Here is a 24,713-nt window from a genome sequence, read left to right on the forward strand (position 1 = left end):
AGAATTCACACAGGACAGAACCCCTTTTCTTGTTATCTGTGTGAAAAAAAGTTTATCGCAAAGGGAGATTTAAACAAACACATGAAAATCCACACAGGACAGAAGACATTTTGTTGTGATCAGTGTAGTAAAAAGTTTACAGAAAAAGGCAATTTAAAGAAACATATGATGATCCACACAGGACAGAAGCCCTTTTCTTGTGATGTATGTGAAAAAAGGTTTACCAGCAAGGGCCATTTAAACAGACACATGAGAATCCACACAGGATAGAAGCCATTTTATTGTGATTTGTGTGACCGAATATTTAAACAGAATCCAAACTGGGGGAAAAGTAATTTGAAAGAACTCATAGGCAAAAAGCCACACACACTAATATATTTAATTTAATTGTATTTTTTACATGCCTGAATCTGGTGATAAACAACATACTGTAATTTCACTAGTTTTGACTGAGAAACATTTTTGTCTACAAAAAACTTGTATAAAAATTTTTACACTCATCTATTATGCACTTTCCTTATAAAGTACATAACATTCACAGACTGCAGTTGTAAGTATATACGAATCTTCAGTGTACCTACTGTATGTAATACTGAATAAATATCTAAATAAATTTAAGCATACCAACCAATTTTAAATTTGTAGTCTTATGTTTTGTATGACTGTATCACAACAAAAGATTTTGGACACTAAAGAGGGAGATAAGGACTTATATCAACTGGCAAAAAAGAGAGCTCAGGCTTGAAAGGATGTGCGGCAGGTTTGTGTTGATATAAATCTAAAAGAAAATGTTCGAACAAGGGAGGAGAAGCATAATCCGCTCTCATTGACATAGTTGCGTGACAAAAATCTTGTCATTTTGTTCTCAGATCAGCTTCGCCCGTCCCTGCTGGACACAAGGTTCAGGTCCAACTTTTTCTCACAGGCGTATGCACCAAGAATTGTGTGATTGGTCAGACGTTTGTGGGCGTGTTTGTCAATTTGGAAATGTGCTCAGACGTTCAACTGTATGACTGTTCAAACATATTAAATTAGTCAAAAACTCCTGAATAGAGATTGCACATATGTTGTGTATGGAGGAGTCTGTCTGCTGTAAAGTGTGGTGGTTTTTTCATGATATATTTGTGGCCAAACAGCAGAAGCAGGTACGAAGTGAAGACTGGCAGGGAAAAAAAAACATGCAAGAACTGTGGCCTAGCTGAAAGTGCTCATGGACAAATCTCAACATCTTGACATCAAATGCATATGTAATCATGTTTATAAATGTGCTTGTTGTTGCTAGAGTTTTTTGATGTCTCAAATCGTGCCCTGATAGGACAAGATTTGAGGAGATATTTCTTGTAATACCACTATCCATCCTCATGGTTCTTACCCTTTTTCTATTAAAAAGTATTCAGATAAAGAATAAGGGGCCACTGGTGAAGATTCTCAGTTATCCAGGACATGGTAAATTCAAAAAGATTCAAGACAAAAACAACTGGACTTTATTTGTAACAGAAGACGATTTGCTTCTCATCCGAGAAGCTTTCTCAATTCAAAGAACAATGAGTGTGGGGTACATGTTATAAAGCTGAGGTAAGAGATGCAGGTTTCAGTCCCAACGATCAACTGCATATAATAGGTTTGTATATTTTTATTATTTCTGTTGAATGTGATTATGTTACAGTTTAGTCTGAGTTTTCTGGTAGCTAATTAATTTATCTTCCTGGAAAGGACATGTGTAACTCTGTGTTTATAGCTGAGCTTGCTGACAGATTACAAAATGTATGACAGGTTACAAACCCTAAAGTGCTGATTTTAAAACGCTTTGATAAACTAAATATTTACATTTTTAGTTTTACTACATAAAGCTAACAATTGAAACCCCAAATTACCACATGAATATTTAAAATGGTTGATCACTACATGGGCAAATCCAGGCACAGGATATTATTTCCACTCTCCTGGAGGTGGGTGTGAAGTTGAATGTAGGGATCTTGAGAGCAAGTAAAGGGTGTTGAGGCACCACCTTTTCTTGTTTCTTAAATTTATTTTTAAAGAACCGTTTAGGAACCATCTGTAGCACCAGTCTGGTTAAACACTTGAAACGATTTTGTTAAAAGAAGAAAAAAAATTTAAACGGTTTGTTCTGAGTTGGTGGGGTGTTAAAACCACAGCTTAAAGTGTTATTAAAGGTAAGAACTGGGGCTAAGCACTCTTTGGCTCTGGTTTAGCACTGGAACCTGTTTGGAGGAGAAAAAATAACTGGTCTGAGCAGTGGAACAAATCATGTATGTGTGAATATAAAGCTACAGTTCTCATTACTGTATTTTACATGTGTTCCAGTGGTTCCTGCAGATGTTCAGAAGTCAGTGCTGATTAAAGAAGAAGCTCCTGAAGAACAGTGGCTTGATGTGGACCAGCAGGACACAAATTGCTTCCACATAAAAGAGGAAGAGGAGGAACAGTGGGCCATTTTGGGGGGAGAGCAGCTCAGTATGAAGGAGGAGACAGGTGTCACCAGCTTTTCATTAACTGCAGTTCCTTTTAAGAGTGAGGATGATGAAGAGAAACCTCTGTTCTCACAGCTTCATCAACACCAAGTTGAAGTCAGTGATCTTCCAACCAGCAGCTCAGGTGACCACATAGAATCAGCAACTGGTGAAGGAGAAAAATATTCAAAAAACCCAGATCTAAGTGCTTATAGAGATGATTCTGATTCTTCAGAAACTGAAGTTAGTGAAGATGAAGAGTATAATGATGTGAACAATCCCGAGTCTCAGCTGAAGCCTTTATCAGACTTTGGGTCAAAAGTTGAACACACTGATGAAGCCCAGGAGTCTTCACCCAGCAGGGTCTCTGAGTCAAGTGTGAACAGGGTCCTCAACAAAAATGGACTAAAGCCATTTTGTTGTGATGTTTGTGGGCGAAGGTTCAATTTTCACAGATATTTAAACAGACACATGAAAATCCACACAGGACAGAAGCCCTTTTGTTGTGCTCTGTGTGAAAAAAGGTTTAGTGAAAATGGCAGTTTAAAAAAACACATGAAAATCCACACAGGACAGAAGCCATTTTCTTGTGATCTGTGTGAAAAAAGGTTTACTGTAAAGGACAGTTTAAAGAAACATATGATGATCCACACAGGACAGAAGCCCTTTTCTTGTGATTTATGTGAACAAAGGTTTATTCGAAAGGGAAATTTAAACAGACACATGATGATGCACACAGGACAGAAACCCTTTTCTTGTGATCTGTGTGAACAAAAGTTTATCGAAAAGGACGGTTTAAACAAACATATGATGATCCACACAGGCCAGAAGCCCTTTTCTTGTGATCTGTGTGAACGAAGGTTTATTCAAAAGGGAACTTTAAACACACACATGATGATCCACACAGGACAGAAGCCCTTTTCCTGTGATCTCTGTGAAAAAAGGTTTACTGTAAAGGGTAATTTAAAACAACACATGAAAATCCACACAGGACAGAAGTCATTTTATTGTGATCTCTGTGATCGAATATTTACCAGTAAGGTCAATTTCAACAAACACATGAGAATTCACACTGGGGGGAAAAAGTAATTTTAAAGAACTCGTGGGCAAGAAGCCACACACGCACACAATATATATATATATATATATATATATATATATATATATATATATATATATATTTTTTTTTTTTTTTTTTTTTTTTACATGCCTGATGGACAACATAATTTAACTAGTTTTGACTAAGAAACATTTATCTGTCTCCAACACACGTATAAAATTTATTTCCACTCCTCTGTTACACATTTTCCTTGTAAAGCACATAACATTCACAAACTGCAGTTGTAAGTATATAAGAATATTCAGTATACCTTGTAATGCTAAATAAATATTTGTGGCATGATTGAGTGGATTTTATTTTAAAATATGAGAGTTATAATGAAGGATTTTAAGTCTATGATCAATTTGCAATGAGTGAAGGAAATCCAACACCACCACCTGGAATTATATTCCAGGAAATCTAAATGGTAACAGAACATGCAGGTTTGTTCTACTGGAGGAAGATTCAAATAAATTCTACCAAATTTATTGGAGGGTCCATCCATCCATCCATTATCTTCCACTTGTTCCGAAGTTGGGTCACGGGAGCAGCAGCTTGAGTAGGGTGGCCCAGACATCTCTTTCCACAGCCACCTCTTCCAGCTCTTCTGGGAGGATTCCAAGGCATTCCCAGGCCAACCGAGAGACATAGTCTCTCCAACGTGTCCTGGGTCTTCCCCGGGTCTCCTCCCAGTTGGACATGCCTGAAGCACCTCCCTAGGGAGGCGCCCAGGGGGCATCCTTACCAGACGCCCGAACCACCTGAACTGGCTCCTCTCGACGTGAAGGAGTAGCGGTTCAACTCCGAGTCTCCCTAATAACGGAACTTCTCACCCTATCTCTAAGAGAGTCCAGCTACCCTGTGGATAAAACTCATTTCAACCACCTGTATCTGCAATCTCATTCTTTCGGTTACTACCCAGAGCTCATGACCATAGGTGAGGGGTAGGAACGTAGACCGACCAGTAAACAGAGCACTTTACCTTACAGCTCAGCTCTCTCTTCACCACAACGGACCGGTACAGAGTCTGCAATACTGCAGATTAGGAATGTGCGATACATACGGTATACGGTAGAAATGATAGAAATTTAGCCTACGATAGAGATCTGTCTTCTACCGTCTAACCGCAGTAATGCTGTCTGAAGTAAAATCAAGAGTTGTCAGTTTAATCGTTACTTTTTTTAAGTTGAAAACTGTGCACAAGTGGCGTTAGTCTTTTCTTCGAGAGCTAAGTAATGAAGCTACAAGCTAACTACAGCTGGCTTGCCGTATTGTTGTTGTATTCGGATGCATGCGCAAAACCCTGTGTTCTGTTGAAAGTTTTTTTTGTGTGTGTGCGGGGGGGTTCCGTCGAAAGTTAAAGTAAACGTTGGTCAGCTTTAGAGAAACCTGCTCTTTGATCTGTGAAAAGAACGCTGTGTTGTGTGATTTTACTGCAAGACCCTCTGGTCAAAGCCACAGACTCATTTTGTGTCAGCTCTCAATTAAAGCGGAAGGAGGTGACAACTAGAAGGTTGGTGGGTGAGGTGTTTCAGTGTAAAATGCTGCTCTGTTGCTGTTCATTTCTCAAGTGAGAATACTGGAAACTGTTGAGTTAACAACATATTTTGTTTAAAACATATGGCTAAAACTACATTTGATATCTTTTGCACTGTTTTGCACTACAAGAAAGAAGCCGAATACTTGATTTGTTTATTTTAAAACTCTCTGGACCTAGTTGTGGAATTTTCTTAATTCAAAATTTATGATGGCAAAAGGACACCCTATGCTTTTTTTAAAAATTCCCATTGCAAGTTTTATACCAAAAACATATTGTGATATATATTATCACCACTCTTCACAATACATATCGTGATATGAATTTTATGCCATATCGCACATTCCTACTGCAGATGCTGCACCAATCCGTCTCAATCTCACGCTCCATTCTTCCCTCACTCGTGAACAAAATCCCGAGATACTTGAACTCCTCCACTTGAGGCAGAACCTCAATCTGAAGAGAGCAATCCACCTTTTTCCGGTTGTGGACCATGGCCTCAGATTTGAAGGTGCTGATTCTCATCCCAGCCGCTTCACACTCTGCTGCGAACTGCTCCAATGAGAGCTGAAGATCATGGCACGATGATGCCAACAGGACCACATCATCTGCAAAGAGCAGAGATGGAATCCTGAGACCACCGAACCGGAAACTCTCTGTCAGCTGGCCGCACCGAGAAATTCTGTCCATAAAAGTTATGAACAGAATTGGTGACGACAGGCAGCCCTGGCGGAGTCCAACTCCCACCCTGAAGGGATCTGACTTACTGCCGGCAATGTGAACCAAATTCTCGCATCGCTTGTATAGGGACTAAAAAGCCCTTAATGAGTCTCCAGTCCCATACTCATGGAGCAACCCCCACAGTGTACCCCGAGGAATATGGTCAAATGCCTTTTCCAAGTCCACAAAACACATGTAGACTGGATGGGCAAACTCCCATGACCCCTGAAGGAGCTGATCCAGTGTTCCACGGCCAGAACGGAACCCACATTGTTCCTCCTGGATCTGAGGTTCGACCAACGATTGGACTCACTTCTCCAATCCCCCTGAATAGACCTTATCAGGGAGGCTAAGGAGAGTGATGCCCCTATAATTGGAGCACACCCTCCGGTCCCCCTTTTTGAAGAGGGGAACCACCACCCCAGTCTGCCAATCCAGTGGCACTGCCCCGGATGTCCACGCGATGTTACAAAGGCGTGTCAGCCAAGACTGCCCCACAACATCCAGAGCCTTAAGGAAATCAAGGTGAATCTCATGCACTCCCGGAGCCCTGCCGCCTCTGAGCTTTTTAACTACCTTGGCAACTTCAGCCACGGTTATGGACGGATCAACCCCAAAGTCCCCTGACTCAGCTTCCTCCATGGAAGACGTGCTAGTGGGATTGAAAAGGTCCGAGAAGTATTCCTTCCACCTCCCGACGACATCACTGCTTGAGGTCAACAACACCCCACCTTCACTGAACACAGTGTTAGTAAAGTGCTGCTTTCCCCTCCTCAGCTGCCTGATGGTTTGCCAGAATCTCCTCAGAGCCGACCGAGAGTCTCTATCCAAGGTCTCACCGAACTCCTCCCACATCCAAGCTTTTGCCTCAGGAACAGCCAAGGCTGCACACCGCTTGGTAATTATTTATTGGTTATTGGAGGGTCTAAACATTCTTCAATTAAAACACACTCGTGCAGCATACTGTACTGTTTTTTTTATTTAATTTGTAGATTGATTCAGTTGTATTGAAAAGAAAACAAGTGTAATTTACAATATCTAGTAAAAAAAAAAACTGAACTATTTAACATTGTATAACTGTACACTATAAATTGATAGTGGATTATAGATATTTTTCCCAAATTATGCAATTTCATTTTAAAGAAATTAGCACATTTATGTATTTTTCATGAGTAACAACTATTTACATTATTTACAGTGATTCACAGCTTGAGACTGAATATTAAAAATATGAAGGGACAAAAGGGTGATTTGTACATTTTATGATTCTTACTGCATTGATATGAACACATGGATGAAGGTGTTGAAGTAAAACATGTCAGCAGACTCCTCCTCCACACTTCTTCTGCAACACGGAAACAGCAGTAAGCCTTGGTTGTAGAAGCTGTACGCCTGCAGAACATCTGGACTGCTCCCTGGTTCTGGCCTCTGAGGAGACGTTTCCAGTGACACTTGCAGAGACTGAAGATGTGAAGTGTGGACACAAAATGCGTTGGGAAGACTGCAGCATCAGAGGAAGATCAGGGAAGTGTGGAGCCATGTGGTGCAGAATGATGCTACGCAGGACTTCTCAGGTGGGCACTGGTAAAACATCTGTGAGCCCTGTGGTACAGGACCACATCTGGTTGGTACCAGCTCCAAACTTAAGACGTGCGATAAGTGGTTGGGACTCCAGCTGACATAGTTTTTCTCCTGCTGTCACCCAGTGAGATCTAAAACAGATAACTGTTTTTAGCACATACTTATAATACTTGTTATAACATATTTAGCTTTAAACAAGTAATAGATTGTAATTTGAAGATGAGCTGAAACAGCAGCAGAACAAAACAGACTATGCTGCTACAACAACAGAAGACAAACTAACCACTGAGCAAGAAAGATGTTACTGTAAGCTCTCAGTAGTACAGAAGTTGTCCATCGTACGTCAAAGTTCTTCAGCTGTCATAAATAAAGCATCTAGCTCTGACATCTACCTGTCCCTCGACAATATTTGACCTGTACTTATGCAGAAGTAAAGCACAATTTGAACATCAAGCATCATAACATCTTATAACTAGTATGTTTTCTTTCACATACTGTAATGGCAAACGCATATCAGAATGTTAAAATATCAGTTAAACGTTTATACCACGTCTGTCTCAAATATTCCAAATAATTTAGCACATTAAATTAGGCTTTATTACGATGTTTATGTACTTCATATGTTATAGCTAATGGTTAGCTCGCTAAGATACATCTTTTCTTACCTTGATAGCCGCAGATATATTCTGCATGGAAGAACTTTTATCCTTTCTCAAGTTTATTGGTTCAAGAATTCGCCGCTGCGATTTCCTCCACATCAGCGAAAGAAAAGGCTGGCATTTGCATAGACTCGCAATAACAGGAAGTGACCCAGCACCATGAGACGCTACTTCCGGTTGTCGTGAAAAAGGTCTATTAAGGGAAGAGAGTGATTGAAATGTTGGAGTAGTTTCTAGAACAGGTGGAATGCCCGGGAGAAGTCTTTGCCTCAAGGGCTCTGCATGCTTCATCTGAAGCAGCAAAATCTGCTCTCATTGACGTATCTGCATGACGAACATTGCATCATTTTGTTTTCAGAACAGCTTTGCCCATCCCATCTAGACACAAGGCTTGGGTTGAACTTTTTCTCACAAGCGTATGAACCAAGAATTGTGTGATTGGTCAGAAGTTTGTGAGCGTGTTCATCAATTCAAAAATTCGCTCAGACATTCAACTGTACGACTTCAAACACAAAATTAGTCAAATGGTCAAAAACTCCTGAATGGAGATCGTGTAGACATTGTGTATGGAGGAGTCTGTCTGCTGAAAAGTGTGGTGCTTTTTTCATGATAGATTTGTGGCCAAACGGCAGATGCAGGTACGGAATGGAGACCCTGGCAGGATGAAACCTGTGCAGTGATGTATACGGCAGCCCACAGTCACATGACCGTGAGTCAACATTTTGGCTTTGAATGGTATCCTGGGCCCTTTACAGTAGTTTTAAGTATCTGAGCATCTTGTTTATGAGTGAAGGTAGAATGGAGATAGCTTGATGGATGAAGGCCTCATTCTGAGTAATGAGGATGTTGCTTCGGTCAATCTAGGTGTAGAAAGAGTTGAGTCAAATGTGGGAAGGAGAGTAGGGTACTTGTTATTTTAAGCAGACAGAAGGAAAATGAAACAAGTCAGCAGCGCCACCTTGTTAAACTAGGAATAAAAATTTGGTAAACGACCGCAAGAGTGAGCAGTGTTTCACTAACCAGCCGGTTAAGGTTTTAAAATAATTTATTACAATTAAGAAAGCAGTAGACAGTCTAAATTTTAAAACCAACAGGTTTATAATGGTCTTTAGAATAAAAATATTAAATGAGGGGAATCAGGGTCAGTAACAGCCTTAAGGATGAGGAAAAAGAAGCAGAGTCTTAGCTGAAAGGTGGACGTGGCCCTCTCGCTGTCTGCACAGCGTTTCTAGGCGGTCTTGACCTCAAGCAATGCAGGGGTTTCAAACTCCAGGCCTCGAGGGCCGGAGTCCTGCAACTTTTAGATTTGTTTCTGTGCCACACAGCTGAATCATATGACTGAATTAGCTTCTCAGTGCAGTCAAGTTCTCCAAAGTCCTGCTAATGACCTCCTTATTTGATTCAGCAGTGTGGCATCAGAGACACATCTAAAAGTTGCAGGACTCCAGCCCTCGAGGCCTGGAGTTTGACACCTGTGCTCTATGGCCTCGACCTCCAGCGATCACCCAGCGCTTGACCCTCCCCAAGTCCGGCATCCCATGGCAACCTCGACCTCCAGCGACCTCCAACGCTTGATCCACCGATCTTGACACCAGACCTGGACGACTCCGCATCTTCCAACTGTGCATGTTCCACCGGAGCTGGGTGCTTGGCTCCACGTCCCAACCATGCCTCTGATCAAAGCCTCGTTGGTCTCTTCTGTGCGTCATTACCCTCGTTTTGCCTCTGCATTTAATCACCATGCCCTTAGATTCTGCTAATCTGACTACCAGCTTGTCCCTGGCTGTTGTCTATGTTCCAACCTTCACATAGGGATGAGGTTTGGATCTCGACAGAAAGATCAAACTCCTGGATACAAGTGGCTACTTCTTCTTTGTATCAAAAGGAGTCAGCCATCTGGGGACTCGAGTGTCAGCAGAGTGCACAGTTTTCATACAAAATTTTGACTCGGGGACAAACTGAGGAAACTGCGATGAAATATTTAGATTCAGAGTGAGATAGAGGAGACAAAACGGAACAGCTGAGAGATAAAAATGTCAACAAATATAAACAAATGATAAACATAAAGAAGAATAACAATACAGAAAGTAAGTTTAATTTTTCTCGGTTGCTTGTCATTCTTGGAGTTCTTTTAGCTACTAGAAATTCTTGATTTTACATTAAATGAACTTAAAGGATAAGCTATTTTACATTTATGGTTTATTTATATTTGCATATTAAACAAAATCACTAAATTATATACGGATGAATTATTCTAGTCGTTTTATTTTTTTGCAAAATTATGATTGATTGATTGATGGATCATAAAAATGTTCAGATACCAAAATATAATTCGGCACCAGGGATGAGAGAAGATCCACCAAAAGTACACAACAAAAATACATATGACTGATATGATAAAGAACATGGTAAAAATATAATGTAAAATGAAATAATATACGTGATTTAAAAAACAAGGTATCCTAAAGCATAAAAAACCTCAAACTGTTCAGGGGCTAGTCATAGTGCTGAACAACAGTTCCGTTCAAGCTCTTATTTTGAAGGCTAGCTAATAACGGAAGTGATTTCCTCCTTGCAGCGGAAGCTGTTCGGTTCTTACGGTACGTTCATTGTGTTCTCCATGTTCTGAATCGTCGAATTAAGCCTCTTTTCTCTCGGCTTCTGGTGAAATTAGTTTAATTTTGAGTTCTATTCAGCTGTAACTACTCGGTTAATGTTGAAGGTAAATAGTGATGAACGAAAGCTAACAGATGTGGAGACAGCAGGTCCAGCAGCACCTGGATGCAGAGGAAGAAGAAATGGAGGTTTTCCTTGGAAGTAGAGATGCTCTTGAACAGGAAACAACTGGAGGAAGCCAAATCTTAGATGCAGTTCTCAGTCCCAACGATCATCTGCATATAATAGGTTTGTATCTTTTTATTATTTCTGTTGAATGTGATTATGTTACAGTTTGAGCTTTCTGGTAGCTGATAAATTTGACTCCCTGGGATGGGCATGCAACTCTGTATCTGGGCTTGTTAACAGATTAAATATTGTATGAGAGGTTACAAACCCTAAAGTGCTGATTTTAAAGCTCTTTGCTAAATTAAATATTTACATTTTTAGTTTTACTACATAAAAGCTAACAATTGAAACCCCAAATTGTCACACAGATATTTAAAATTGTTGATCACTTCATGGGCAAAACCAGGCACAGAGTATTATTTCCACCCTGTTGGAGGTAGAGTTGCATTCGGGCCCAAAACATCTGATCCGACACAGCCCCAGCCTGCAGTCATCATTTCCAAACCCCACACGACCCGACAAATTAACAGTAATTACAGGTACGAACCTGGAAAAAACCCCTGACATTTTTAGTTAATGGTCGGGGACGCATGGTTGAATAAAAAGGGCAGAAGATCGGAACTGAGGTGGTGTTTGTCCTTTCATGGCCATAAAAGAGCATTTAAATCCAGTTTCTGCCTGCATTCTTCTGAATTACTCAGACACGCAGACAGTTCTGTCTCACGTCTGCTTTGGGATACACCTGTCGTCGGGGATGCGCACCTGAACAAAAGATGCAGAAGATCGGAGCTGAGGTGGTGTTTGTCCTTTCATGGCCTATAAAGAGCATTTAAACCCTGTTTCTGCATTCTGATTTATTCAGACACGAACCGCTCCGACGCGTCTGCTTTATGATCTCGCCTTTTTGGATCGTAGGCCGCATGCGTCCGCCGAGTGCAACGGCTGAATGAACGTCTATTTGGGTGATGGATCACTTCCTGGCAGTACAGTCCCATCTGAAGCTTAACTGAACTTTTTACCTCTTTCAAGGCCGGTCAGCTCATGGTGAAATGGCCGCGTGCGACTGGTGATTTTATGGCAGGCCGTGTCATCATATAATTGGATCGCGGCTGATTCTGATTCAATTAAAACCCGACACCTACCCGGTCCGCCCATTAAGCACATTATCATGGCCTGGCCCGCCCCGAATTTGGGTCAGGTGGGGCCGGGCTTAGGGCTCTAGTTGGAGGTGGATGTGAAGTAGAATGTAGGGATCTTGGGAGGAAGGAGAGGGTGTTGAGGCACCACCTCTTCTTGTTTCTTAACTTTATTTTTAAAGAACCGTTTAGGAACCATCTCTAGCACCAGCCTGGTTAAACACTTGAAACGTTTTAGTTAAAAGAAATAATACACATTTAAACTGTGCTCTGAGTTGGTGGGGTGCTAAAGCCACAGCTTAAAGTGTTGTAAAATGAAAGAGCTGGGGCTAAGCTCTCTTTGGCTCTGGTTTAGCACTGGAACCTGTTTGGAGGAGAAAAAATAACTGTGATCTGAGCAGTGAAACAAATCATGTATGTGTGAATATAAAGCTACAGTTCTCCTTACTGTATTTTACATGTGTTTCAGTGGTTCCTGCAGATGTTCAGAAGTCAGTGCTGATTAAAGAAGAAGCTCCTGAAGAACAGTGGCCAGATGTGGACCAGCAGTGGCCTGATGTGGACCTGCAGGACACAAATTGTCTCCACATAAAAGAAGAAGAGGACGAACAGTGGACCATTTTGGGGGGAGAGCAGCTCAGTATGAAGGAGGAGACAGATGTCAGCAGCTTTTCAGTAACTGCAGTTCATTTTAAGAGTGAGGATGATGACGAGGAACCTCTGTTCTCACAGCTTCATCACCACCAAGTTCAAGTCAGCTCAGGTGACCCCATAGAATCAACTGGTGAAGGAGAAGAAGATACAAAAAACCCAGATCTAAATGCTTATAGAAATGATTCTGATTCTTCAGAAACTGAAGATGATGAAGAGGATAATGATGTGAACAATCCTGGCTCTGAGCTGAAACCTTTTTCAGACTCTGGGTTAAAAACTGAACACACTGATGAATCCTGGGAGTCTTCACCCAGCAGGGTCTCTGAGTCAAGGGTCAATCCCAACGATCAACTGCATATAATAGGTTTGTATTTTTTTATTCTTTCTGTTTAAGGCTGAGCGTTATGGATCAAAATGATTATCTCGTTATTTTAGGATAAATCGCAATATACGGTGTATATCTCAATATTTTTTTCTGTCCATGAAGTGATAACAAATATATTTCAGAGTCAAAGCTTTGTCCCAGTTGTCACACAGGCACATATAGTAACAAACGGCTGTAACAGTACAAAATAATTGTCTAATAAATAAACTGTTTATATATATTAAAGTTTGTTTTTTAGACATTTATTTACATATATAAGTACAAGTTGTGATTGTGCTAACAAAAATATGCTTCTGAGTCAAAGCTTTGTCCCAACTATCACACAGGCACATAAAGTAAACAGCTGTAACTATACAAAATAAATGTCTAAAAAATACACTATTTACATATATTAAATAGTTTGTTTTTTAGACATTTATTTACATATATTAAATAATAACTGTGATGAATAGTTAGGACTGTATGTTATTTTAGGGGATTCGCAGAAACACCTCATCCACACTCCGATCAGAGAGCGAGGCCGGACACAGTAGAACAGTCTTCAGATTTAATTAAGCACACTCCAACTTCCATACATCTTTGTGTTCATTGATAGTCACTTGTAGTTTGTCCTGTTCTCTACAACCCGTCTCTGACTCTGTCTGTCTGATATCTGAAATAAAGAAACATAGTATAACTGAGAAGACTAAATCAAGCACATGGTAACTTGAGGCATAGTTTCAACTTAAATGACTGTTAGCAAGTCAGTTAGAACAATAAAACACTAAATGACATTCCTACACAAGTGATGCTAACATGCTAACATATATTAGTGCTGAAATTTGCATATTCATAATTTATTTTCATATGAAAATAACTAAATAGCAATTATTAACTTGTTATAGCTCACCTTTATCACAAACGCAGACAGGCATCAATGTAAAAAGAACCAGAATCACAGTGAACAACTTTATACATTCCCAAGGACCCCTTAGCTGCCCAACAAGGTGCCTAATGTAAAAACACTGACTCTAGCACTAAACAGATCCTGCTCAGAACATGCAATTACACTAGGGAATTTATAACAATAACACTCTTCCGCTGCGCCACCTTCACAACATTAGTAAACGTGTCAACTGCAGCTGCAAGTCCGACAGACTTCAGCCTCCTTCCCTGAAACAAACCACGGGTCAAAACTCATTTAGCCGTGCGGTGCCTTATGAAAGGAACAGAGAGAGGTGGCACCGCAACATTAATAAAGCAGCAGCTTATTATATTGCTAAAGACACGGTCCCAGTCTCATCTGTGAAACAAGACTGTTAAAGTATTAGCCGTCTTGTTAGCCACTAAGGACCGTGTCTTTAACGATATAAGATGCTGCTTTATTAATGTTGCGCTTTCACTGTTCCTCTCATAAGGCACAGCATGGCTAAATGAGTTTTGACCCTTGATATTTCAGTTTTTCTTTTTTAATAAATTTGCTAAAATTTCTACAGTTCTGTTTTTTATGTCAATATGGGGTGCTGAGTGTACATTAATGAGAAATAAAATGAACTTTTTTGATTTTTAGCAAAAGGCTGCAATGAAACAGTGAAAAATTTAAAGGGGTCTGAATATTTTCCGTACCCACTGTAATGCAGAACTTGGAGCAGGTCTGGGATCATCCTCAACAATGTGTCCAAGTTGATGACAAAGCCCATGACTGACAGATACCTTCAAAAGAAATCATTTCATCAATATGATCATGGCAAAATAAGACACCTCAAGAGCACCTACTAATTTTAGTTATTTATTGTCTATCGTTTTTCATTCATTCAACTGTAGGGATATGTCTTCTGTTCGGACACCCTTTAACCGGTGTTTAGGCTAACCGTAATCTGGTCTGGTCAACAATTTTCAGTCAGGTCATCTGGACTGTCCAGATGACCTGACTGAAAATTGTTGGATTGTATACCTGGATTATTGAGCATGGACTTCCTTGGTTTTGAACCAAAAACATGCATGTTATGTTGCCTTCAGGCCCAGGCCTCCCTTACAAAAAAGATCTGTGATATCAGTGGGATTTGCCTGGTTAAATAAAGGTTAATAAATAAAAGGAAAGTACTCTTTGGCTCTGGTTTACCACTGGAACTTGTTTGGAGGAGAAAAATAACTGATCTGAGCAGTAAAACAAATCACGTATGTGTGAATATAAAGCTACAGTTCTCCTTACTATATTTTACATGTTTTTCAGTGATTCCTGCAGATGCTCAGAAGTCAGTGCTGATTAAAGAAGAAGCTCCTGAAGAACAGTGGCCTGATGTGGACCAGCAGGATGCAAATTGCCTCCACATAAAACAGGAAGAGGAGGAACAGTGGGCCATTTTGGGGGGAGAGCAACTCAGTATGGAGGAGGAGACAGATGTCACCAGCTTTTCATTAACTGCAGTTCCTTTCAAGAGTGAGGATGATGAAGAGAAACCTCTGTTCTCACAGCGTTATCAACGCCAAGTTGAAGTCCATGATCTTCCAACCAGCAGCTCAGGTGACCACATAGAATCAGCAACTGGTGATGGAGAAGAATATACAAAAACCCCAGATCTAAATGCTTATAGAGACTATTCTAATTCTTCAGAAACTGAAGTCAGTGAGGATGATGAAGTTGGTGATAATGATGTGAACAATCCTGAGTCTGAGCACAACAAAAATGGACTGAAGCCATTTGGCTGTGATGTTTGTGGGCGAAGGTTCAATTTTAAGGGACATTTAAATAGTCACGTAAGAATCCACACAGGACAGAAGCCCTTTTCTTGTCAACTGTGTGAACGAAAGTTTAACGAAAAGGGAGTTTTAAACAGACACATGAAAATCCACACAGGACAGAAGCCCTTTTCTTGTGATCTGTGTGAAAAAAGGTTTAGCGCAAAAGGAGATTTAAAGAGACACATGATGATCCATGCAGGGCAGAAGCCCTTTTCTTGTGATCTGTGTGAAAAAAGGTTTACTGAAAAGAGTAATTTAAAACAACATATGAAAATCCACACAGGACAGAAGCCTTTTTCTTGTGAACTGTGTGAAAAAAGGTTTAGTGAAAAGGGAGATTTAAAGAGACACACAAGAATCCACACAGGACAGAAGCCCTTTTCTTGTGATCTTTGTGAAAAAAGGTTTAGTGAAAAGGGAGCTTTAAAGAGACACATGATGATCCATGCAGGGCAGAAGCCCTTTTCTTGTGATCTGTGTGAAAAAAGGTTTACTGAAAAGAGTAATTTAAATAAACACATGAAAATTCACACAGGACAGAAGCCATTTTCTTGTGATTTGTGTGAAAAAAGGTTTACTGAAAAAAGTAATTTAAAAAACCACATGAAAATTCACACAGGACAAAAGCCATTTTGTTGTGATCTATGTGGCCGACGGTTTGCAAGAAGGGACAGTTTAAACGGACACATGAAAATCCACACAGGACAGAAGCCATTTTCTTGTGATCTGTGTGAAAAAAGGTTTAGCGAAAAGGGAGAGTTAAAGAGACACATAAGAATCCACACAGGACAGAAACCCTTTTCTTGTGATCTTTGTGAAAAAAGGTTTAACGAAAAGGGTATTTTAAACAGACACATGAAAATCCACACAGGGCAGAAGCCCTTTTCTTGTGATCTGTGTGAAAAAAGTTTTACTGAAAAGAGTAGTTTGAAAAAACATGTGCAAATCCACACAGAACAGAAGCCATTTTGTTGTGATCAGTGTAGTCAAAAGTTTACCGAAAAGGGCAATTTAAAGAAACACATGAAAATCCACACACAATAGAAGTCCTTTTCTTGTGATCTGTGTTAGCAAATTTTCCCAAAAAGACTATTTAAATGCACACCTGAGAATTCACACAGGACAACAGCCCTTTTGTTGTGATTTGTGTGACGGGATGTTTACCAGTAAGGCCAGTTTAAACCAACACATGAGAATCCACACTGGGGGAAAAGTAATTTGAAAGAACTCATAGGCAACAAACCACACACACACATCTACTAATATATTTAAATTAACTTTTTTACATGCCTGAATCTGGTAATGGACAACATAATTTCACTAGTTGTAACTGAGAAACATTTATTTGTCTCGAACAAACTCATAAAATTTATTAACGCTCATCTGTTACTCTTTTTCCTTGTAATGTACCGTACGTAACATTCACAGACTACAGTTGTAACTATATAAGAATCTTCAGTGTACCTGTGTAATACTGAATAAATATCTCAATAAAATAAATTCATGCATACCAACTGATTTTAAATTTGTAGTCTATGTTTTGTATGTCTATATCACAACAAAGAATTTGGACACTAAAGACTCCCACATAGTCGCGCGTACCTCAGTCCGCGGAGGTCGGCGCATACCAGATTATACTCGAAGCGGACGCCCACAGGGCATGTCTGTGCAATGATCAATTTTTACGACTGCGTACTCAGTGTCGAACAATAAACTGCCCAGCAACGGACTGTTTTGTATGCGACACCAATGTATTAAATTCCCCTTCTTCATCCCTGGTCTGGTTTAACGGCCTTTTGTTTCCAAGTTATGTGCAAGTTATGTGCATATTTACCGATTTTCTGCCAGTATTAGCGCCTTATGATAAATCACAGTTCACCTCCAAGCGTAGTACAGCAAACAATAAGTCCCAAGATGCATTTTATATCCAGTCTTGGGAAAACAGTAATAGATTTTAAGCACTGCCCTCTGGTGGTCAAACTGTGCAACAATAGAGAACAACTATATGAACATATTTAAGTGTGCAAAATACACAGATAACAAAGAAAATGGCATAAATAAAACAAAATTACTCAATAGCATTTCTGCTATGACCAAAAAAAGTAAATCAACACCTCAGTACGTTACATTACACCTTAAACGGGATAGTTATTCAACTAAAGTGGAAAAAATACATCTACCACCCAGCTACTTTCGTGATAGATTTGTAGCCAAACAGCAGATGCAGGTACGGAGTGGAGACCCTGGCAGGAAGAAACCCGTGCAGTGATGTATACTGCGGGGGGAGAGGTTACCCAGGTGCTCTACGCCTGTGTCCCATGCACTATAAAAGGTGTGTGCGAAAACTAACATCCCACAATCGTGTGACCGTGAGTCAACTGTTTAGCTTCGAATGGTGTGTGCTGGGCCCTTTAGGTAGAGGAGTTTGAAGTATCTGAGCATCTTGTTCACAAGTGATTGTACAACGAAGATGGATGCAGGAGGCCTCGTTCTGAGTAATGAGGATGTTGCTTTAGTCAAAATCAAATTTATTTATCATACGCACATGTGGTACATGTGGTGGAACAAAATTGCATAGACAGGGTCCCAGTTACATCCAACAAAAGTACAAAATGGAAAAGAAAAACAGTCATTCTTTTTTCATTCAACCTTTATTTATACAGGTTAATCCCATTGAGCCTCGGGGACTCATTTACAAGAGAGACTTGATTTCTTAACAAAGAGTGATGACAACGGTGAGTAACAACAACAACTTTCATGCCATGACAGCTGATAGGGAACACTTGTGTGAGCTGTTAGTGGACGTCTCTGGCCGTGTCATGGTTGGAAATCCCAGCCTCAAACAAAAATGCACAAAAGAAAATAATCAGCAAAGTTACATGCAACATAACCCCAAATTAATCCAAAAACAGCAAAGTATAAAAATAAAACATGCAAGTAACATAAAAAGGCCATACTGCCACACAAACAGAAAAGCTCTTGATTTAATGGATTGTCTATGTTCCAACCTTCACATAGGGATGAGGTTTGGATTTTTACTGAAAGATCAAACTCCTGGATACAAGTGGCTACTTCTTCTTTGTATCAAAAGGAGTCAGCCATCTGGGGACTCGAGTGTCAGCAGAGTGCACAGTTTTCATACAAAATTTTGACTCAGGGACAAACTGAGGAAACTGCAATGAAAGATTAAGAGTGAGATGGAGGAGAAAAAACGGAGCAGCTGAGAGATAAAATTGGCAACAAATGATAAACATAAAGAAGAATAACAATACTGAAAGTAAGTTTAATTGGCTCAGTTTCTTGTCATTCTTGGAGTTCTTTTAGCTACTTGAAATTCTCGATTTTACATTAAATGAACTTAAAGGATAAGCTATTTTACATTTATGGTTTATTTATATTTGCACATTTTTTTAAAAATCACTCAGTTATATATGGATTAATTTTTCTAGTCGTTTGATTTTTGCAAAAGTATGATTGATTGATGGATTATAAAAATGTTCAGATACCAAAATATAATTCATCACCAGGGATGAGAGAAGATCCATCAAAAGTACACAACAAAAATACAAGTGATTGATACGATAAATAACATGGTAAAAACATAATTTAAAAGAAAAGAATATAAGTGCTTAAAAAACAAGGTATCCTAAAGCATAAAAAAACGCAAACAGTTCAGGGGCTGGTTATAGTGCTGAACAACAGTTCCGTCCAGCTCTTATTTTGAAGGCTAATTAATAACGGAAGTGATTTCCTCCTTGCAGCGGAAGTTGTTCGGTTCGTACGTTCACTGTGTTCTCCATGTTCCGTATCGACGAACTCATAAAGTAAGCCTCTTTTCTCTCCGCTTCTGGTGAAATTAGTTTAATTTTGAGTTCTATTCAGCTGTAACTACTCGGTTAATGTTGAAGGTAAATAGTGATGAACGAAAGCTAACAGATGTGGAGACAGCAGGTCCAGCAGCACCTGGATGCAGAGGAAGAAGAAATGGAGGTTTTCCTTGGAAGTAGAGATGCTCTTGAACAGGAAACAACTGGAGGAAGCCAAATCATAGATGCAGTTTTCAGTCCCAACGATCAACTGCATATAATAGGTTTGTATCTTTTTATTATTTGTGTTGAATGTGATTATGTTACAGTTTAGTCTGAGCTTTCTGGTAATTAATGAATTTATCTTCCTGGAAAGGACATGTGTAACTCTGTTTATAGCTGAGCTTGCTAACAGATTAAATAAAGTATGAGAGGTTACAAACCCTAAAGTGCTGATTTTAAAGACCATCGATTAACTAAATATTTACATTTTTAGTTTTACTACATAAAAGCTAACAATTGAAACCCCAAATTACCACATGAATATTTAAAATTGTTGATCACTACATGCAAAACCAGGTATGGGATATTATTTCCACTCTCCTGGAGGTGGGTGTGAAGTAGAATGTAGGGATGAATGGGAGGAAGGAGAGGGTGTTGAGGCACCGCCTCTTCTTGTTGCTTAACTTTATTTTTAAAGAACCGTTTAGGAACCATCTGTAGCACCAGACTGGTTAAACACTTGAAATGTTTTTGTTAAAAGAAAAAAACACATTTAAACAGTTTGTACTGAGTTGGTGGGGTGTTAAAGCCACAGCTTAAAGTGTTGTAAAATGAAAGAGCTGGGGCTAAGCACTCTTTGGCTCTGGTTTAGCACTGGAACCTGTTTGGAGGAGAAAAAATAACTCTGTGATCTGAGCAGTAAAACAAATCATGTATGTGTGAATATAAAGCTACAGTCCTCATTACTGTGTTTTACATGTGTTCCAGTGGTTCCTGCAGATGTTCAGAAGTCAGTGCTGATTAAAGAAGAAGCTCCTGAAGAACAGTGGCCTGATGTGGACCAGCAGAATGCAAATTGCCTCCACATAAAAGAGGAAGAGGAGGAACAGTGGACCATTTTGGGAGGAGAGCAGCTCAGTATGAAGGAGGAGACGGATGTCACCAGCTTTTCATTAACTGCAGTTCATTTTAAGAGTGAGGATGATGAAGAGAAACCTCTGTTCTCACAGCTTCATCAACACCAAGTTGAAGTCGGTGATCTTCCAACCAGCAGCTCAGGTGACCACATAGAATCATCAACTGGTGAAGGAGAAAAATATTCAAAAAAAAAAAAAACAGATCTAAATGCTAAGACCCCAGCAGGGACTCTGAGTCAACTGTGAACAGGTTCCACAACAAAAAATGGACAGAAGCCATTTTGTTGTGATGCTTGGGGCAAAGGTTAAATTTTAAGAAACATTAATAGACTTATGGAAATACACACATGGCAGAAGCCATTTTCTTATGATCTGTGTAATCAAAAAAAATCCCAAAATGGCAATTTAAATGCACACTTGCGAATCCAGACAGGACAAAAGCCTTCTATGTGACCAAATGTTTACCAGTAAAGCCAATTTAAACAAACATGAGAAGTCACACTGGGGGGAAAAGTAATTTGAAAGAACTCATAGGCAAGAAGCCGCACACACCAATATATTTAATTTTTTTACATGCCTGAATCTGGTGATGTACAACATACTTTCACTAGTTATGACTGAGAAACATTTATCTGTCTCCAACACACTCAAATACAATTTATTTACACTCATATTACACATTTAAACAGTTTGTGCTGAGTTGCTGGGGTGCTAAAGCCACAGCTTATAGTGTTATTAAAGGAAAGAGCTGGGGCTAAGCACACTTTGGTTCTGGTTTAGCACTGGAACCTGTTTGGAGGAAAAAATAACTCTGTGATCTGAGCAGTAAAACAAATCATGTATGTGTGAATATAAAGCTACAGTTCTCCTTACTGTATTTTACATGTGTTCCAGTGGTTCCTACAGATGATCAGAAGTCAGTGCTGATTAAAGAAGAAGCTCCTGAAGAACAGTGGCCTGATGTGGACCAGCAGGACACAAATTGCCTCCACATAAAAGAGGAAGAGGAGGAACAGTGGACCATTTTGGGAGGAGAGCAGCTCAGTATGAAGGAGGAGACAGATGTCACCAGCTTTTCATTAACTGCAGTTCCTTTTAAGAGTGAGGATGATGACGAGAAACATCTGTTCTCACAGCTTCATCAACACCAAGTTGAAGTCCGTGATCTTCCAACCAGCAGCTCAGGTGACCACATAGAATCATCAACTGGTGAAGGAGAAAAAGATTCAAAATACCCAGATCTAAATGCTTATAGAGATTCTGATTCTTCAGAAACTGAAGTTAGTGAAGATGATGAAGATGATAATGATGTGAACAATCCTGAGTCTCAGCTGAAACTTTTCTCAGACTTTGGGTTAAAAACTGAACACACTGATGAAGCCCGGGAGTCTTCACCCAGCAGGGTCTCTGAGTCAATTGTGAACAGGGTCCACAACAAAAATGGACTGAAGCCATTTTGTTGTGATGTTTGTGGGAGAAGATTCAATCTTAACAGATGTTTAAACAGACACATGAAAATCCACACTGGACAGAAACCCTTTTTGTGTGATCTGTGTGAAAAAAGATTTACTGAAAAGAGTAATTTAAAAAATCACATGAAAGTCCACACGGGACAGAAGCCATTTTCTTGTGATCTGTGTGAAAAAAGGTTTACTGAAAAGGGTAGTTTAAAAAATCACATGAAAATTCACACGGGACAGAAACCATTTTCTTGTGATGTGTGTGGAAAAAGGTTTACCGAAAAGGTATGTTTAAAAAGACACATGAGAATCCACACAGGACAGAAGCCATTTTCTTGTGATCTGTGTGAACAAAGGTTCATTCAAAAGGGCCATTTAAACAGACACATGAAAATCCACACAGGACTGAAGCCATTTTCTTGTGATCTATGTGAACAAAGGTTCATTCAAAAGCGCCATTTAAACAGACACGTGAAACTCCACACAGGACAGAAGTCATTTTGTTGTGATCAGTGTGAACAAAGGTTTATCGAAAAGGGAGATTTAAATAGACACATGAAAATCCACACAGAACAGAAGCCCTTTTCTTGTAATCTGTGTGAACAAAGTTTCATTCAAAAGGTTCATTTAAACAGACACATGATGATCCACACAGGACAGAAGCCATTTTGTTGTGATCAGTGTAGTAAAAAGTTTACAGAAAAGAGCAGTTTAAAGAAACATATGATGATCCACACAAGACAGAAGCCCTTGTCATCTGTGTGAACAAAGGTTTACCAACAAGGGCCATTTAAACAGACACATGATAATCCACACCCAATAGATGCCCTTTTCTTGTGACCTGTGTAAACAAGTTTATTCAGAAGGGCCATTTAAATGCACACCTGAGAATCCACATGGGACAAAAGTAATTTGAAAGAACTCATAGGCCAGAAGCCACACACACTTCATCTTTTGGCTGCTCCCTTCTTCAGGGGTCACCACAGCAAATTAAGTCGCACGAAGACATGGCAATTATTACTTGTGCCAGATGTCCTTCCTGACACAACCACAGACCACCGAGTCACCACAGCCCTCTTTGTGGAGCAGAGAGCCAAGCCACACACACACACTCGTAATATATATATATATATATATTTTTTTTTTTAAGCCTGAATCTGGTGATGAACAACATAATTTCTCTAGTGTAGTGTCCTACATCCCTCAGAGAAGTCCACATCCTGTCCTCAGAGACAATGTAAAACTCTTCCACCCCCTCTTTGCTATTCTATGAGTCAGGGTTACTCAGCGTCCTGATCAGGCCTCAGAGATACTGAACATGACTGTTAACCCCCCTTTGCTAATCAACCCTTTCCTGGACAAGCCAAACCGTCAGACTCCTCACAATCCACATTTGCCATACCCCCAACACAACAAGAGGTGTGTTCACCATGGCAACGAGTGGGAGTTAACCACTTGAACACAGAGCTTCAAACAGAACCACCTGTTGTGTACCAATATTAGAGTTGCATTCGGGCCCAAAAAATCTGATCCAAACCGGCCCCAGCCTGCAGTCTTAATTTCCAAACCCCACCCGACCCGACAAATTAACAGTAATTACAGGTCCGAACCCCGGAAAACCCCCCAACATTTTAAATTGGTTATTAATGGTCGGGGACGCGCAGCTAAATAAACGGGGCAGACGATTCGGAGCTGATAGGTGTTTGTACTTTCATGGCCATAAAAAAGCATTTAAACCCCGTTTCTGCCTGCATTCTTGTGAATTACTGAGATACGCAGACAGCTCTTGACACACGCGTCTGCTTTGGGATCTCACCTGTATGGGTCGTCGGCCGCGTGCGTCCGCTGAGTACAGCGGCAGAATGAACATCCATTTGAGCAATGGATCGCTGCCTGGCAGTACAGTCCCATCTGAAGCTTAACTGAACTTTTTACCTCTTTCAAGGCCAGTCGGCTCGCAGTGAAATGGCCGCGTGCGGCTGGTAATTGTATGGTAGGCCATGTTATCATATAATTGGATCGTGACTGATCCTGACCTAATTAAAAGCTGAGACTGGCCCAGCCCGCCCATTAATCACATTATAATGACCTGGCCCTAATCCGGGTCGATATAGGCCAGGTGTCGGGTTCAGGTTAGAAATGCCCACTCTAGCCAGTATTGTGTGAAAACCCATCTACATCTGTGAAGAAAATGTTTTTTTGTTTTTTTTTAAACAAGGTATTACTTTGTAAAGAAGCAAAGTTATTGTTTTTCCCTGTAAACTTTGAGAGGAGGAGTTGTGATCAAAAGTAATTTATGCAACTTTGCATACACCCACTGTTTGTAAGCTGCACTGATTGGATACAATTTGCATAGGCACCCTCCCTTTTAGAATCAAGTAAAACTGAAACTCACAGGAGGGTCTTAGTAGAGTCTTGTCATTGTTTTCCTAAAGTTGGCTTCAAGCTGCTGTGCTGACTCCACTCATCCATGCAATACAGCGCTGTGAGGGAGGATGGTGAAACTGCTCATAATAACGGTCTCAATGGGGCATAGTGAATTTCCAGTTTTGAATTTCCTA

At 40.0% G+C, this 24,713-nt stretch overlaps 3 protein-coding genes across 3 annotated transcripts in view; all 3 read left to right on the plus strand.

The window, feature by feature from the left end:
• Positions 1 to 9,642, plus strand: part of LOC119425492 — a 32,780-nt gene extending 23,138 nt beyond the window's left edge. The window contains exons 5-7 of the mRNA XM_037693020.1: positions 2,326 to 2,616; positions 2,707 to 2,847; positions 9,566 to 9,642. Coding sequence (XP_037548948.1) covers positions 2,326 to 2,616; positions 2,707 to 2,847; positions 9,566 to 9,642 — 509 coding nt within the window. The remainder of the gene's footprint in view (positions 1 to 2,325; positions 2,617 to 2,706; positions 2,848 to 9,565) is intronic.
• Positions 9,643 to 10,964: 1,322 nt separating this feature from the next.
• LOC119425742 (gastrula zinc finger protein XlCGF57.1-like) lies at positions 10,965 to 17,090 on the plus strand. Its single transcript, XM_037693287.1, has 2 exons — positions 10,965 to 10,971; positions 15,239 to 17,090. Exon 2 carries the CDS (start codon positions 15,391 to 15,393, stop codon positions 16,789 to 16,791), a length of 1,401 nt encoding a protein of 466 aa, XP_037549215.1. The 5' UTR covers positions 10,965 to 10,971; positions 15,239 to 15,390; the 3' UTR covers positions 16,792 to 17,090.
• A 2,423-nt stretch (positions 17,091 to 19,513) lies between these two features.
• On the plus strand, positions 19,514 to 23,134 carry LOC119425493 (zinc finger protein 260-like). Its single transcript, XM_037693021.1, has 3 exons — positions 19,514 to 19,837; positions 20,544 to 20,834; positions 21,587 to 23,134. Exons 1-3 carry the CDS (start codon positions 19,684 to 19,686, stop codon positions 22,915 to 22,917), a joined length of 1,776 nt encoding a protein of 591 aa, XP_037548949.1. The 5' UTR covers positions 19,514 to 19,683; the 3' UTR covers positions 22,918 to 23,134.
• The last annotated feature ends 1,579 nt before the right edge of the window (positions 23,135 to 24,713 follow it).

The sequence above is a fragment of the Nematolebias whitei genome, chromosome 19, assembly GCF_014905685.2.
Source record: "Nematolebias whitei isolate Nwh7 chromosome 19, NemWhi1, whole genome shotgun sequence".
NCBI classification, from domain to species: Eukaryota; Metazoa; Chordata; class Actinopteri; order Cyprinodontiformes; family Rivulidae; genus Nematolebias; species Nematolebias whitei.